General features: G+C 37.8%; 1 protein-coding gene across 1 annotated transcript in view; it reads left to right on the plus strand.

Moving 5' to 3' along the window:
- SCLT1 (sodium channel and clathrin linker 1) overlaps positions 1 to 16,880 on the plus strand; it is a 258,430-nt gene extending 241,550 nt beyond the window's left edge. The window contains exons 19-20 of the mRNA XM_006901160.1: positions 11,357 to 11,452; positions 16,352 to 16,880. Coding sequence (XP_006901222.1) covers positions 11,357 to 11,452; positions 16,352 to 16,414 — 159 coding nt within the window. The 3' untranslated portion in view covers positions 16,415 to 16,880. The remainder of the gene's footprint in view (positions 1 to 11,356; positions 11,453 to 16,351) is intronic.
- Positions 16,881 to 17,258: the final 378 nt, after the last annotated feature.

Genomic DNA, 17,258 nt, shown 5'->3' on the forward strand with positions numbered 1-17,258 from the left:
AATGGGACTGACATCAGGGTTGGAGTGAGACTGAGAAAAATTGGATAAATTATGTATACTGCATTGAAACAGGTGAGGGAGAGAAATTTTGATTTATGATTTGGTATTATGGTTATGACAGAAGTCCCGAATGAAGGTTGCATAGTGGATGGGATGGGAGGGGGGAATTCTATACCAATGAAATAATTTTTCTTTTACTTTTCAAAGAGAAAAGTGAACTGGGGGAGGGGTGGGCAGGGAGAAAAATGCAATAATGAATGTAAGGAAATCCAGAATCTCTATAAACATTCATTAGAATTAATTTTAAAAAAAGAGAGACAGAAAAAAATAAAAGAACATAGCATCAGAATTGAAGAAGACTCATTAACAGCTTGTGATATGCAGATGACACACTTTGTTTGCAGAAAGCCAAGAGTAGTTGAAGCACTTAACTGATTAAAATAAAAATGAATGTATGAATTTTATACATGAACATCAGAAAAACAGAAATCTTTACAACTTGGCCAATAAGCAGCGTTATGATAAACAGAGAAAATATTAAGTTGTCAAGGATTTCCTCTTACTTGGGTCTGTACTTAATACCCATGGAAATTGTTGCTTCTGGTGGTGGTGTTAGGTGCTGTCAAGTAGACTAGAACTTATGGCAACCCTATGAACAACAAATCCCACACCATCATTACAGACTCTCTCATGCTCAAGTCCATTATTATATACTGTGTCGGTCTGTCTCATTGAAAGTGTTTCTTTCTTTCACTGACCCTCTACCTTTCCCAGCATGATGTTTTTCTCTGAAGATATGCATGCACTCTTGAAACATACCCAAAGTAGGTGAGACAAAATTTCACCATTCTTGCCTATAAGGAGCAACCTGATTGCACTACTTCTAAGACAAATTTGTTTGTTCTTTTGTTAGTCCATGATACATCCCAATACTTTTATCCAACACCACAATTCAAAGGCATAAATTTCTCTTTGATCTTCCTTACTTACTGTCCAACCTGCAGATCTATAGGAAGTAATTGAAAAGATCATATATTTGGTCATATGTGCCATAGTCTTTAAACTGGCATCATTGACATTTTGAACTTTGGAGCAGATTTTCCCAGTGCTGGACATCTTTTTATTTCTTGACTGTTGCTTCCATAGGTGTTGATTGTAGGTCCAAATAAAACTAAAGCACTGATAATTTCAGTCTTTTCTCCATCACGGAGTCTATTGGTCCAGTGCTGAGGATTTTTGTTTTTGTGATGTTCACATGTAATCTATATTCAAGTCTGCAATCTTTGAGTTTTAGTAAATGCTTCAATCCTTCATTTTCTGCAAGCAAGGCTGTCACTTGCATAATGTGGAAGGCAGTAATCAATTCAGTGTAGTGCAAATTGCTTTTTAAAAATGTCACATTAGTTTAATAGTTGTCTTTTCTAGCCATTACATTAGTCCCCACTGGTCTCCAGCTACCTAAACAGCAGACATATGGCCTTGCAAATCATCAACAGCTGTGGAACTAATAAAAGAGAAAGAATGTTTTTCCACACTATGGAGTGAGAGCCCAATGATGATAGTTTGGAGAAACTGTGGCATTGCTGTGGGAAAATTGTGGTAAGGTGTAACCTGAGGCTTCTTGCATTTGTGCTGGCCACAGTTATAGGGTTTGCTTGCCAGGTGATTGAAGGAGAAGCAGACTCTTAACTGCTCTGAAACAAACCTTGCTGGATGATTGAGGAAACCAGAGGCTTCTTGCATCTGTATTGCTAAACTGAAGCCAGGGCTTTTACTACTTTGACTCAATAAGGAATTTTGTTTTGCTGTTAATTTGATTTGGGAGTGCTGGACTAAACCTGGACTTGCATTGTGAAATATTCTTTTCCTCCCCTACTTCCCAGCCTATTTCCCTAATAAACCCTATTCTTGTTATCACAACTGTATATAAAGTCTTTGAGTCAGCAATGAATATAGAACCCCGAGATTGATTTATGTAGATGTGGGAGCACGATGAGTGGTGTGTCAGACCTAACAGCTATCTGTTTGCTGCTATGGATATTTTTGATGGGGACTATTCCCTTTTATGAAGTGGATAGAAGTCAGACTTGGCTATCCCCACGTTGTATCTGTTATCTATACATAGGCTAAAAAGCAAAGTCATCACTTTAACAACTCAAGCTATAATCTTTCAGTCACCTCATATGCACAGAAGAATTTAATGAAACTGTGTGACTAAGAGCCTGTGGTGATGAAGGAAGAAGTTCAAGCTGCTCTGAAAGAACTGACAAAAAACAAGACCCCAGAAATTGATGACATACTGATTGACATATTTCAACAAATAGACACTGCCAAGTTGTGCCAAGAAATGTGGAGGACAGAAATCTGGAGGACAGCCATCTGGCCAACTGACTGGAAGAGATCTATATTTGTTTCCATTCCAAAGAAAGTTGATCCAACAGAGTACAGAAATTAGTGAACAGTATCATTGATAACACATGCAAGCAAGATTCTGCTGAAGATTATCCAAAAATGACTGGAACAGCACATCAGCAGAGAACTGCCTGAAGTGAAGGCTGGGTTTAGAAGAAGCTGTGGTAGAAGGGATATTTTAGCTAATGTCAGATGGATCTTGGCTGAAGCAGAGTCCCAGAGGAATGTCTATACTTCATTGACTATGCAAAGGCATTTTACTATTTAGATCACAACAAACTTTGGCTGACTCTGAGAAGAATGGGAATCCCAGAACACTTGATTGTGCTTATGAGAAACCTATACTTGGAACAGGAGGTAGTCATCAGAACAGAGCAAGGAAACCCTGCATGATTCAAAATTGGGAAAGGTGTATGTCAGAATATGTCCTATCTCCTATCTTTTCAATCTACATGCAGAATAGATTATCCAGGAGGCTGGGCTCTATGAGGAGAAATGTGGCATCAGGATTGGAAGTAGACTCATCTGTTTTACATAAAGTCTAAGTGAATCAGAACCAACTTGACAGCACATAACAACAGTAATAACACCATAGAAGCCATACGAGTAATGATTGAGCATCATAGCATTATGAGTTTATATGAGCCATTAAAAAAAAAACACATCAATTAAACAAAAGCTATTAAAATCCTCTTTAATGATGCTGCCACTTCCAAGGGAGCTCTGGTACCTTGATGCTAAGAAGTTGTGCTGCCAAGCCAGAAGCAGGCAGTTTAAATCCACCAACTGCTTCATGTGAGAAAGGTGGGCACACTCTCCTCCCACATGATTTGCCGCCTCTGAAAACACTGAAGAGTCAACTATGAATCAGTTCCAATTCAACTGTCCATAAAACAACCCCCTTCCAGACTCTGTTGTAAGGTAATAATTTTAAAGATGTAAAGATTTAGAATTCAGTACAATAATAAAGGAAGCTCTGATGGCCTAGGGGATAAGGAGTTGCACTACCAACTCAAAAGAAAGCAGTTTGAATTCACGAGGTTGTTTCGTGGGAGAAAGATGAGCAATTTTTTTATGCAGTTTACAGCCTCTGAAAATTCACAAGAGGGTCAATCATGAGTGAGTTCTGACTCAGCAGAGACTGACTCAATGAGATGAGAGAATTCTAATAATATTGGAAGATCAAAAGTAATCAGAATGATCAGTTGGAAAGGAATGGTTGCATGTATTATGATTTGCCTAGTCTGGATTGTTTCAGATCTATTAAAAGTATTGGTATCCCATTGATTCCTGGGGCTTTACTTTTTTTGCCAGTGCCTTCAGTGCAGTTTCAGATACCTCCTTCATTACCATTGGTTCCTGCTTATATGGTGCTTCCTGAAATTTTTCAGTGTCAGTCAATTTTGGTTCAGTGACTCTGTATGTTTCCTCCATCATTTTTTTATAATTCCTGGGTCATTAAAAATACTGTCCATAGCATCTTTCAGTATAGAAATTTGAGGCTTAAATTTGCTTTTCTATTCTTTCAGTTTGAGAAATGCAGAGCAAGTTCTTCTCTTATTCTCCAATTCCAGCTCTCTGAACATTACATTATATACATTGTCTTGTCTTCTTGAGTTGCCCTTTGAAATCTTCTGTTTAGCTCTCCTCCTTCACTAATTTTTTTCCTTTGTTTTGGCTTCTCAACACCCTAGTGCAATTTTCAGAGTCTCTTCTGACATTTATTTTGGTTTCTTTATTTCTCCTCCCATTGTCTTTGTAATGACTTTTTGCCCTCTTCATGGATGATAGATGCATCTGGCATCAGCACTGATATCCCTGGTGCTATTGTCTCTTCTAAATCCTGCTTGAACTTCTGGCAATTCCCGATCTCCTGATGTCAGATGGATCCTGGCTGGAAGAAAGGAATACCAGAAAAACTACTACTTGTGCCTTATTGACCATGCAAAGTCATTTGACTGTGTAGATCATAACAAGTTGTGACTGATATTGAGAGGAATGGAAATTCGAGAGCATTTAATTTTGCACTTGCAGAACCTGGAACTGGACCAGGAGGCTGTTGTGAGAATGGAGCAGACTAACACTGCATGATTTAAAATTGAGAAGAGAGTGTGGCAGTGTTGTATTCTCTCTCCATACCTGTTTAATCTGTATGCTGACCAGATTATCCAAGAAGCTGGACTGGATGAGGAGGAGTGCGGCATCAGGATTGGAGGGAGACTCATCAATAACCTGCATTATGCAAATGACACAACCTTAGTTGCTGAAAGTGAGCAGGACTTGAGTCACTTGTTGAGGAAGATCAAGGAATGCAGCCTTCGGTGTGGATTGTATTTCAGTGTCAGGAAAACAAAGATTCTTACCACTGGGCCAATCGGCAACATCATGATGATGATGAATGGAGAGGAGATTGAAACTGTCAACAATTATATCTTGCTTGGATCCACAATTAACCCTTGATACTAGCACTCAGCAAATAAGGAGATGCATTGCACTGGGAAAATCTGCAGTTTGAGGCCTCTCCAAAATATTGAGGAGTAATAATGTCAGTTTGAGGACTAAGGTGCTCCTGGTTCAGGCCATAGACTTTCTAGTCACTTGATATGCATCTGAGAGCTGGACAATGAGTAAGGATGGCAGAAGAAGAGTTGACCTTTGAGCAGTGGTGTTGGAAAAGAGTACTGAATGTCCCATGGGCAGCCAAAAAAAAAAAAAAACAGATATGTCTTGGAGAGGGTGCAGCCAGAGTGCTATTTGAAGGCAAGAATGATGCGACTTCTCCTGACATACTTTGGGCATGTTGCAAGGTGGGACTATTCTTGGAGAGAGACATGATGCTGGGAAAGGTTGAGAGTCGGCAAAGGAGAGGAAGACCCTCCACTAGGTGGATTCACACAGTGATGCTGCAATGGGCTCTCATGTGTTAGGAAGTGTGAGGATGGCACAGGATAGAACAGGATTCAAATCTTTTGTTCATAGGATTGCTGTGAGTCATACTCGACTCCATGACACTAAGCAACAAAAACAATAGGGATTATATCTTTGATATCATACTGCAACTCGTCTTGCCTTCAGTCTTTGATGTTCAGTGCTCAAATCTGTTCTTAAGATGACTTTGAAATTCAGATGGAATTTATTCAAGATCATATTTTGGTTTTTGTGGACTTGTTTTAATTTTCTTCAGCCTCAATTTGAACTTACACATGAGTAATTGATGGTCTGACCCATCATCTGCCCCTGCCCTAATTTTAACTACTTATATTGAGCTTCACCAAAGATTCTTCCATGGATGTAGTCAGTCTGATTCCGATGCAGCTCATCCATCAGATGAGGTCCGTGTGTAAAGTCTCCATTTGTGCCTTTTAAAAGAGGTATTTGCAATGAATAACAACATTCAATCATTCTGTTTCTAGCCTCATTTCTATCACCAACCCCCTATTTTCTGACTAATATTCTTTCTTCACAGTGACTAGATGTGGTCACCAGTTTATGCCAGGAAATTTGAAGGACAGCTGTCTGGCCAACAAATTGATAGAAGTCCATATTTGTTCCCATTCTCGTGGAGGTGTTCCAACAGAATGTGGAAACTTTCAAACAATATCATTAGTATCATATGCAAGCAAAATACTGCTGAAGATCATTTAAAAATGGCTAGAACAGTACAAGGAAAATGCCAGAAGTTCAAGCAGGATTTAGAAGAGGCTGTGGCACCAGAGTTATCATTGTTAATGTGAGATGGATCTTGGCTGAAAGTAAAGAATACCCGAAGAATATCTATTTGTGCTTTATTTCCTGTGCAAAGACATTTGACTGTGTGGATCATAACAAGTTATGGCTAACAGTGAGAAGAATGGGAATCCCAGAGAACTTAATTGTGCTCATGAAAAAGCTATACCTAGACCAAGAGGCTGTTGTGCGAACTGAGCAAGGGAAGACTACATGGTTTCATGGTTTAAAATTAAGAAGAGAGTGTGTTCTGATTGCATTGTTCCTCCATACCTATTCAGTCTGTATGCTGAGCAAATTATTTGAGAATCTGGACTCTATGAAGAGGAATGTGAAATCAGGATCAGAAGAAGACTTATCAGTAACTTGCATTATGCAGATGACATCACCTTGCTTGCTCAAAGTGAAGAAGACTTGAAGCACAAGATCAAAGGCTATAGCCTTCACTATGGCTTGCATATCAACGTCAAGGAAATAAAAATTCTTACCACTTGATTGTTAGGCAGCATCATGATGCATGGAGAAAAGATTGAAACTGTCAACACCTTCATCCTGCTTGGATCCACACTTAATACCTTTGATACCAACAGTCAGGGAATCAGGAGACTTATTGCACTGGGAAAGTCTGCAGTGAAGGACCTCTCCAAATTATTGAGGAATGCTCACTTTAGCAGCATATATTCTAAAATTGGAATGATACAGAAAAGATTAGCTTGGCCCCTGTGCAAGGATGTCACTTAAATTATTGAGGAGTAACGATGTCACTTTGAGGACTAAAGTGAATCTGATTCAGTTCATAGTCTTTACAGTTGATTGCAATGTATCTGAGAGCTGGACAATGAATAAGGATGTCAGAAGAATTGATGCCTTTAAGCTGTGGTGTTGGAGAAAAACACTGAACATCCTGTAGACTTCAAAAAAAAACTAACAAATAAGTCTTGGACAAAGTGCAGCCAGAGTGTTCACTGGAGACATAGATGACAAAGCTTCTCCTCACATGCCTACTTTGGGCATGTTGCTAGGAGCAGCTGTTCCTTGGAGAGAGACATGATGCTCAGAAAGGTAGGGAATTGGCGAAGGTGAGAAAGACCCTCAACCAGGTGGACTGACACGGTGACTGACAGAATGGGCTTGTATGTGTCAGGAAGTGTGAGGGTGCCACAGGATAGGGCCGGGCTCTTTTGTTGTTCATAGGGTAGCTATAGGTCATACTCAACTCAATAGCATCTAACAACAAGAACATGTTGTTGTTGTTGTTGTTGTTATGTGTCGTCGAGTCTCTTGGACTCATAGCGACCCTATGTACAAGAGCCCCAAACCCTGCTCTATCCTGTGCTACCCTCACTGTCTCTGACATACTTACCTCTATTACCCCAATAACTGAACTGATCCATCTCCTCGAGGGTCTTTCTCTCTTGCACTGTCCCTCCCAAGCATGAGATCTCTCTCCAAGGACTGGTCCCTCCTTGCAACATGCCCAAAGTATGTCGCATGGAGCTTCAGAAACCTTGCCTCCAAGGAGCAGCCTGGTTTCACTCTCTCCAGGACAAATCTGTTTGTTCTCTTACCAGTCCATAGTATATTGAAAACTCTATGAACTTTGAGAAACGACGGTAGTTATAGAAAGGCTTCAGGCCTTTTTTTTGTAGGGATGCTATGAGTCATCCTAGACTCAACAACAATAACATTATTCTGACTTTTACTATTAAAACTTGTAATTCTAAATGATAGCATTTTTTTCCCTTACATTTTCTTTGGTGTCTGATGGACCTCTCAAAATTCAAGTCTCCAAGTATACATTGCTTAATGTTCACAATATGTTCTGTGAAAAAAGATGCTGTGTGATTCAGATGTTGTACAAATACTATATTAAAACCCTATAACTTTGTAAATTATTACCCAACTTGGGAGGGCCTGCTGAGTGAATTAACTCGGTCCCACAAGGATCAATATTGTATAAGACCATTATTGTACAAGGAGTATAAGGATCCAAGAGGGGTGGGAGAGACTGGAAGCAGAGGGATGTGGATGTGCAGGGGAAAGAGGGGATTAATCATTGGGTCGTACAATTTGATGGGGGAGGTGAGGGAAATGGAAAGATTTGTTCGAATTCATATTAGAATTTAGTAAATAAAATAGTGGGGGGAAACCACCTGCTTTCACTCATCCTTATATCTGGTGCTACTGACACCCTTGCTTGTGGAGGCTGAAGAAACGGACAGCAGTAACTGAGAGGGCAGTGTTGGGAACAGAGCAAGAAGAAGCTGATAAAGAGGCAGTGAAACACACCCAGCCCCACCTGATGTTCTTCCAAGGTTGCAGGAGAAGCCCAGACCCTGCAGCCCCAAAACTACTATCCACTGCTCTCGAAGCCCAAGAGCTCAGCCTCAGAGCCATGTTCTCTACCTCACTTTCCTGTATCTCACCTGTGGTCCAGTACTACAGGAGTCTGGGTTAAAACTGTTACAGGGGAAGTAATAAAAGAAGAATTTCTACTTTCCCTGGTTAGGGGGAGGTTTAATCATAGGGTCACACAATTTGATGGGTGGAGGATGAGTGGGAAGGAAATGTATTTGAACTTTGTAAATAAACCAGTATAAAATAAAACACACACAATCTTTATGGGACCATGAATGTATATTGGGTTGTGTGTTGCCTGTATGGACGTTAAGTGACACAGACCTGTATATATTTAAACATCTTGGTAAATTGTAATAGCCAGTAGAGTGCTCTTCTTTAATTTTGGCTTCTGGATATAATAAATGTAATAAGCTCATTTTTAGCTCAATATTTTATATTACTAAACCTGACATCCCATTATCAAAACTATCTAGTTTTTGAGAGAAGTGTATTTTCTTGCTGTTAATGATTTGGCTTACATTATTTGCTCAATTCAGAAAAATGCTAGAAAAACAATGTAGCAATTCTAGTTGCACAAAGCATTTTTTAGGAATATCTGTGCAAATTAAAATGGAGCCATCAGGCCTGATGGAAAAATAAATCAGACAGATCAAGGAAAAATTCAAATAAATGTTTCTTTCTAGAGCTGTGGCACAAATCTCATGCTGAATTAAGGTAACTGATGTGTTAAGATACAGGATGACCAGGCTGTTAAGAATGGAAAATGATAATATGTTTTTAAATTAATAGATTATTTAAACTTACTTACCTCACAACATGTTTTAATAAATTTATTTTAATAATGTTAAATAGTTCTATTGACCCCAATAACCAGTGGAGTGAGTGTACAGTATAATGGTGGATGCATACAAATAGATTTTTCCTTTTTAAAAAATGTTTTGAGCATATAAATCATTTTAGACCCTTAATCTGATGCATTGACACAGTGACTGCTGCCATGGGCTGAGGTATCAGAGAGTGTGTGGATGGCACAGGATAGGACAGGATTCAGATCTGTTGTTCATAGGATCACTGTAAGTCATACTTGACTCAACAGTACCGAACACAACCCTTTGTTAAAAATCAAGATTCTGCACAGTAGTTCTTTAACCAGAGAGTGTGTGGATGGCACAGGATAGGACAGGATTCAGATCATAGGATCACTGTGAGTCATACTTGACTCAAAAGTACCTAACAACGACCCTTTTTAAAAAATCAAGATACTGCACAGTAGTTCTCTAACCAGGAGCATCAGCATGATCTAGGAACTTAAGAGAAATACAGATTTCCAAGAACCATCTCAGTCCTCCTGAATCCAAGCCTGGTTGTGAGACCTGGTATTTTCACAAAAAGTTGAAGTGTTTCTGAAGCACTAATCTTGCATCTCAAGGCTTCTTCTTAACTTCTAATTTGTTGTTGTTGTTGTTGTTATGTGCCATCGAGTCGTTTGCAACTCATAGCGACGCTATGTACAACAGCCCTAAACCCTGCTCTATCCTGTGCAAGTTGCACTGCCTCTGACACACCCATTCTGATTACCCCAATCACTAAATCAATCCACCTCATAGAGGGTCTTCCCCTCCTGTGCTGTCCCTCCACCCTTCCAAGCATGATGTCCCTCTCCAAGGACCTGTCCCTCCTTAAAACATGTCCAAAGTATATCAGACGAAACCCTCTCCAAGATGAATCTGTTTGTTTTCATGGCAGTCCAGGGTACATTCAATACTCTTCTCCAGCACCACAGCTCAAAGGCATCAATTCTCCTTCTATCCTCCTTAGTCACTGTCTAACTCTCTGATGCGTAACAAGTGATTGCAAAGCCCATGGCCTGTATCAGACATACCTTAGTCCCCAGAGACACACCATTGCTCTTGAGTACTTAACAAGGTCCTTAACAGCAAACTTTCCCATCGCAGTACGTTTTTTGATTTCCTGGCTGCTGGTACCAAGAGTGTTGACTGTGGAGCCAAGCAAACTGAAGCTGTGAACAATCTCAATCTCTTTGCCATCCATCCTGATGCTGCCAATTGGTCCAGTGGTGAGAATCTTTGTCTTCTTGACATTGAGCTTCAGTCCATACTGAAGGCTGCAGTCCTTGACCCTCTGCAGCAAGTGCATGAGGTCTTCCTCAGTTTCAGCAAGCAGGGTTGTGTCATCTGCATAATGCAGATTGTTAATAGATCTTCCACAAATCCTGATGCCACACTTCTCCTCAGAGAGCCCAGCCTCTTGGATTATCTGCTCTGAATACAGGTTGAAAAGTTATGGAGATAGTACACATCCCTGGCCTACACCCTTCCCAACTTTGAACCATGCAGTGTTACCCTGCTCTGTTCTGACAACTGCCTCTTAGTCCAAGTATAGGTTTCGCATTAACACGATTAAATGTTCTGGGATTCCCATTCTTCTCAGAGTCAGCCTCAGTTTGTTATGATCCACACAGTCAAACGCCTTTGCATAATCAATGAAACACAGATATACACTCCTCTGGCATTCCCTGCTTTCACCTAAGATCCATCTAACATCAGTTACAATATCCCTACTACCATGACTTCTAATTTACTTTCTAATTTAACATCACTTTCCTTCTGAATTTATTAATTTATTTTCTTTGGTAGGAAAAAATTACAGTGCCATCAGATTGTGAGAGTATCTTTGGATTTAGAGAAGCTCATAGCTTGAGATATAAACTTGGAAGTATCTTTGCATTGTATGAGGGATAAAATGATATCTGTCTTTTTCCCTGATTATTGCATAAAATGTCGCTGTATAGCATATGGTTTCTAACATGTTTGTTTTATGTTTTTTCCCCATATAGAATGAAAAGTTAATTCTAGAGCATCAAGAAAAAGCTAACAGACTTCAGAATCGTCTAAATCAGGCTGAACAGAGAGCTGCCTCAGCCTCACAGCAGGTAGGGAGCATCCTCATTATTCCAGAGGATAACTTGTCTGAGTGGATGAAAGATAAGAAAATAAGAGTTCCTCAGAAGTTCACAGAAAACCAGTTGTTATTGTCACTCAGTTACACTCTTTTAAACTAGTCCCTTTAATATTGGGTTGAAAAAGTAAACTTAGAAGCAAAAATAAAATGTGTTATATTCTAAATTGACACCTAAGTCCCGAACTATATTTTCCAATATGGTAGCCACTAGCCAAAGGTGGCTATTTAAATTTCAGTAAAATAAAATTAAAAATTCAGGTTCTTGCTCACACTAGCCATTTGAAGGCTCAATTGTCTTGTGTAGTAATGGCTTCCATGTTGATCAGTAAAGATGGGGATCATTTCTCTCATCACAAAAATTTCTGTGGGACAGCATTGCTCAAAAATTACATTGTGTCTAAAACTATGTAGTTACTGAGAGACTTGAAAGTAGGTATTATTGCTTCAAATGTAATATTTTAAGTTGTACTGCCTCAATTTCATTGTAGTTTTTAATGGAAAAAAGAATTTTATTTACAGATTAATAAATTCATTTAATGCCATTTATATATAACCGTATAATTTATAGTATAAAATTACATCATGTTAAAAACAATAGAACACACCAAGATAATACTAAAGAATAACTTCTCATAATGTGCAAACACATCTGTAAATGAAATGGCCATTTTTTCTCAAGTAGGAATAATGTTCCATCCTATTAGGCACAAATAAGACCAGTTCCGTTATTATAAAAATAGAATAGAACCAAGTTAATAACTGCTCCCATAACAGGTTTTTGGAGGCTGACAAAATAGATAAGTGGTTGCTCTGTGTAATAGACTACAGTTTTTTTTGTTATATGTGTATTATTTTGAGCAAAATGTGATTTTTAGCTACTGTAACCACTTCTTCATGGTAAAGTATAAAACTTTGCTATTATATATATATATAGATTTTTTTAAAAATCTACTTGTTGTATGAATGTTGAAAGGCACTTAAAGATAGCAATTTGTCCTTTTACCCCTCTCCTTCTTAAGGATAGTTATAGGCTTTTCAAGTCATTTAAGTAATTAATCATTCATTCATTGATTCATTAATTTAAATTATAATAGAAGTCAGGGGCCCTGGGCAGTGATTAAAGAATTCGTGTTATGGTGTCAGGCCAGTTGCCTAGTGCCATTCACTTAGTCACGTAACTTTGTTTGATTTTAACTCTATAAATCTTAGTTTGCTAATATCTAATTTAAATTCATTTACTTTCCTCTTATAGTTATTGAAGGACTTCAAATATTAACATGTTTAAAGCATTAAATGGTATATAGATAGCTATAGGGATATTTAAGATACTAAATTTCAGTATAACAATAAAGTTTCAGGTTCACCTTTTTATAAGGACAACAATAAATAAAATGTCTTTTAAAAAATAAATTTTCTTTTAAAAAAAATTAAAACTATCTTGAGTCCTATGGATGAAAGTATGGTTATAGAGCCTTAATTACGTGATCCATTTAGCATCCAATCTCCCTCTTGACAGAATTTAACTTACCCCAACACAGATTTGTCTCTTGTTGTTTAAACTCTTTATTAAACAACAACAACAACAAAAAAAACCCGAACTATTTTGATATTCAGAATTAACCTAGCAAAGCATAGACCAGCAGTTTCTATGTATACCACTTATGGGTGTGTTATTCTGTCATGAGCATAAATGTATTGCCCTATAAGGTTCTTATGTAATCTTCTGTATTGCTGTAACTAGTTTGATCTCATAGAATAGTTCTTAGAAAAGAATATTATACATAAAGAAGACAGTTTTTACTAGTTAAGCTGAATCATTACTTTGTTTTAGGAAAACATCAGAGGATATTTTTTATTTGAGATGTTAAGATTATATCAGAAATTCATGCTTCCAGGGTCCACCCAACCTTCATAGATCTTAAGAAGTCTAAAGTCCATGAGAATTTCAAATTCTAGTAAACTTTTTTTTATAAAATATTGTGTCACTAACCACTTTCCAGATTTTCTTCAATCATAAATCTTTTCTTAAGCTTTAATTCTCTATTCTGCTCTTACTGGAAGGTGAAAAAGAACTAGTCATGACTCATCTCATACACAAAAATTTGTTTCCCTTGAGAGCTCTTGTGTCATAGTTCATATGAGGTTGCACTGCTGTCTTGAAAATGGTGGCCCCCTGGCCGTGCGAGTTCACCAGTGCCTCTGAGGAAGAAAGGCAGTCTTTCCTCCCTGTGATTTACAGTCTCAGGAACTCTCACCGAAAGGTCAGCTATGAGTCACTACTACCTTGAAGGCAATGAGAATGAATGAGTTAATATTTTTTTTTCCAGTTTAAATGAGTCCAGGTCCTAAAAACTTTCATTATAATAATATAGGGAGCTATCGTGACCTAGTGGTAAGGAATTGTGCTATCAACTCAAAGTCATGTGATTCAAATCTGTCAGCTGCTCTGCAGCAGAAAGATGGCAATCGTATAATTATATACTCAGTTTCTAAAAACCCTTCTTAGTAATTAGATAATAGATACATGATAAGTTGAGTAGAAAGAAAGGCTGTTTAAGATGAGGACTGATTAGCGGGGGAGAAAGGTGGGATTGCAGCAATCAGAAGCACTGCCTAATTAATGAATTAAAATATTTCCCTCTTTTCTAATTTTCTAATTCTGCTTTAATAATTGGAAGCTGATACTAAAAATAATGTCCTTCAAGGGTCTTGACTTTTTTTTAAGGGTTGAAAGTAATTCACGTTATCCAGAATGTCTGACTAACCATCACGTAGGGTCAAAGTCATTGTCCACGAGTTGGAACTGACTCATAGCTGACCCTCAGTTGGGTTTCTGAGGCTGAGCATTGCCGGGGAGGAGATTGCTCATCTTTCTCCGACAGAGCTGCTGGTGGATTTGATCTGCCAGGGGGACATGGCCTTTGGAGTCGCAGTAAAATTCCTTAAGGAAAAAGCCACTACCATAGGGAGCTCTGGTGGCCTTAGTGATAAGGAGTTGTGCTACCAACCCGAAGACACGTAGTTCAAATTCAACAGTTGCTCCGTTGGAAAAAGGTGGGCAGTTTCCTCCTGTGTGATTTACCACCTGTGAAAATGCACTGGAGGATCAACTCTGGATCAGTTCTGAAAAGCATACTGTTGTTAGCATATCACAATCCATTGTACTGACTCCATAACACTCTAGATGGACTGTTCTGATTAACTTTTTCTAGGCATTCTTCATCAATGAGTGAATTAATGTATTAATTGCCTCACATTCAATCATTGAATTCATTTTGTTCTTTTGACAGCATGACATTTTTTGAAAATCAGTAGATGAAGTCTTTTTAGACAAGAATACAAATCTAGAAGCCATTTGGGGGGGAAATGAATAAATATTGCCACATATAAAAATGTCATGTAGTAAAATGACAAAGAAAGTATTTTCATTCATATGACAAAAGGCTCGTAACTTAAAATACCCATCAAGAGTGCAAGTCAACAAGAAAAGTCATACAACTCAACAGGCAAAGGAAGGAAGACCTTCAATGAGATGAGTTGACGCAATCACTGCAATTATGGGCATAAGCACAACTGAGGGAATGCAGATCAGGCAGGATTTCAGTGTTCATAGGGCTACAGTGAGTGAGAGTCAACATGCCAGCCCTGATAACAACAGTAGGCAAAAAGGTCAAGGTAATTCACACATAAATATAGGTATAGATACATGGCTTCCTCCCCCTTTTTTAAAATTAATTTTAATGAAAGTTTACAGAGACTTCGGGTTTCCAGTCATTCATTGTTGCATAGATACATGGCTTTTAAGCAGTTTAAAAATTTCTCATCCTCATTTATAATAAGACAGACAACATATTTACTATAATCACATATCACTTTTCACCTACCAGATCATCAAGTATGATTATGAATTGTGCTGATACTTTCACACATTGTTGACATAAGTGTGCAGTGGTAAGCCTCTTTTGGAGTACAGTTTGGCAGTATCATTCAAAATGTATAAATGTAAAATCTTTGACTCAGTAGTTCTAGAAGTTTATTCTGCAGATGGTATTTTTTCCCTTGCATGTAGGCATGACTGTACAGAGAATAATATAAAAATAGGAATTGCCACATTGTCTATAATTTTTAAAGTTATCAGTGCCCATCCAGAGCAGGTGAATTAAATGATAGGTTATTATTTCACATCCAATTTGTAACTATATTTGAAGTAGATTGTTTAGAAGGAAAAAAGCCAAATAAAGTGTGCATAGTAGTTTCATTTGTGACATATATTCATATATTTTCATTTAGAATATTTCTAAATACACACTTTGACCCTGGAGACAGGACTATGGAATGTGGGCAAGCAAAAGGAAGAAGAATTCTGTTACCCTGTGTGTTTTGTTTGTCTTGATTTTTTTTTACCGTATGTATATAGTGTTAGTTCTCATTAATATTTAAATCTTCTTTTCCTATCAGACTTCTTATGAGCTCTCCATTCTGTTGGCCCACTTGTAGTTTATGTTTTAGATAATTTCTGACTAAGTTTTCTCTAGGTGTTTTCCGTCCATCTCTGTTTGGAAATTCTACGTATGTTACCATGAACTCAGGAATAGCATAGTGTCTTTTCAGAAACACTTCCTTATGTAATACATTTTAAGTCTTAAGAGTAAAATGAAAATGAGTACTAAAAACGTGGTCTTTTTAAAGATCCCTTTCACTTGAGATTGTTGTTGTTGTTGTTATGTGCCATCGAGTCGTTTCCGACTCATAGCGACCCTATGCACTGCACTTGAGATTACTTTCAATAATTGTCAGTTGTGATGCATTGTACTTTGTATTTGTCTGTAGAAAAAAGTAACTACTTACTGATTGTTTATTTTAATTGCAGCTCAGTGTGATTACAGTGCAGAGAAGAAAAGCTGCCTCCATGGTGAATCTGGAAAATATTTAAAAAATATTCATAGTTCGTTCATTCACAACACTTTAGTGTTGGGGAAGCTTTTGGACTAGAAGTGTACTGAAATGATAAACCCTTCAGAGAATGGTTAGACTTGTGCCATTTTGCATAAGCATTTTCCATTCTGCTTTGAAGGTTATTGGAAAACAGAGCAGTGACAGCTTCCTGTAAGTAAAGGATAAAATCCTACACTGAGCTTCAGTGGAGAATAAAGCCAGCTGAGAAGAGATCATTGCCTTCATCAATGTGTCTATTTTTTTAATTCCCCTTCTACCTCTTGGAAAAATACAATTTTCAAAATATCTTAATTATGAGGCTTTAAGAAAATGCTAGAATTCTAATACTTCAGGTTCCAATATTTGAAAATTTTATATCAAATTGTTAGTCCTATCTAATTTTTAAAGTTCTGGAGTATCAATTTTCCATTATGAACTCATAAATGTAATAAATTATGCACTTTTCTAAAATGATGCTGTCATGTATTTTAATGTATAATTGCAGTGGTTCATTTTTAACTTACAGTTTTCAGTATTTATAGAACTTGATATCTAAGAATTTGGGAGTAATTTTTTTCCTACTACTCAGAGCTGTGCTAATCAAGTGCATATTTTAGGCTCTGAGAATGCAAACTAGAAAAAAAAATTCCAGATAAAAGAAAATGAGTTTTGAGTTTGCAGAGACATAAAAATGTCCATGTGTAGATATTTAGTGAGCAGTTGGAAGTTTAGCGTTGGTACTTAACCTAGAATAGTCAGTGGGGTCTTGGCATTGATCTGAGAATGGAAACCTTGGGCATATAGGAGTCTTCCCTCCGCCCCCCCCGGAGGCTTTTATGATG

Source organism: Elephantulus edwardii, unplaced genomic scaffold (genome assembly GCF_000299155.1).
Source record: "Elephantulus edwardii isolate Elephantulus edwardi_28Jun2011 unplaced genomic scaffold, EleEdw1.0 scaffold00311, whole genome shotgun sequence".
Classification (NCBI taxonomy): domain Eukaryota; kingdom Metazoa; phylum Chordata; class Mammalia; order Macroscelidea; family Macroscelididae; genus Elephantulus; species Elephantulus edwardii.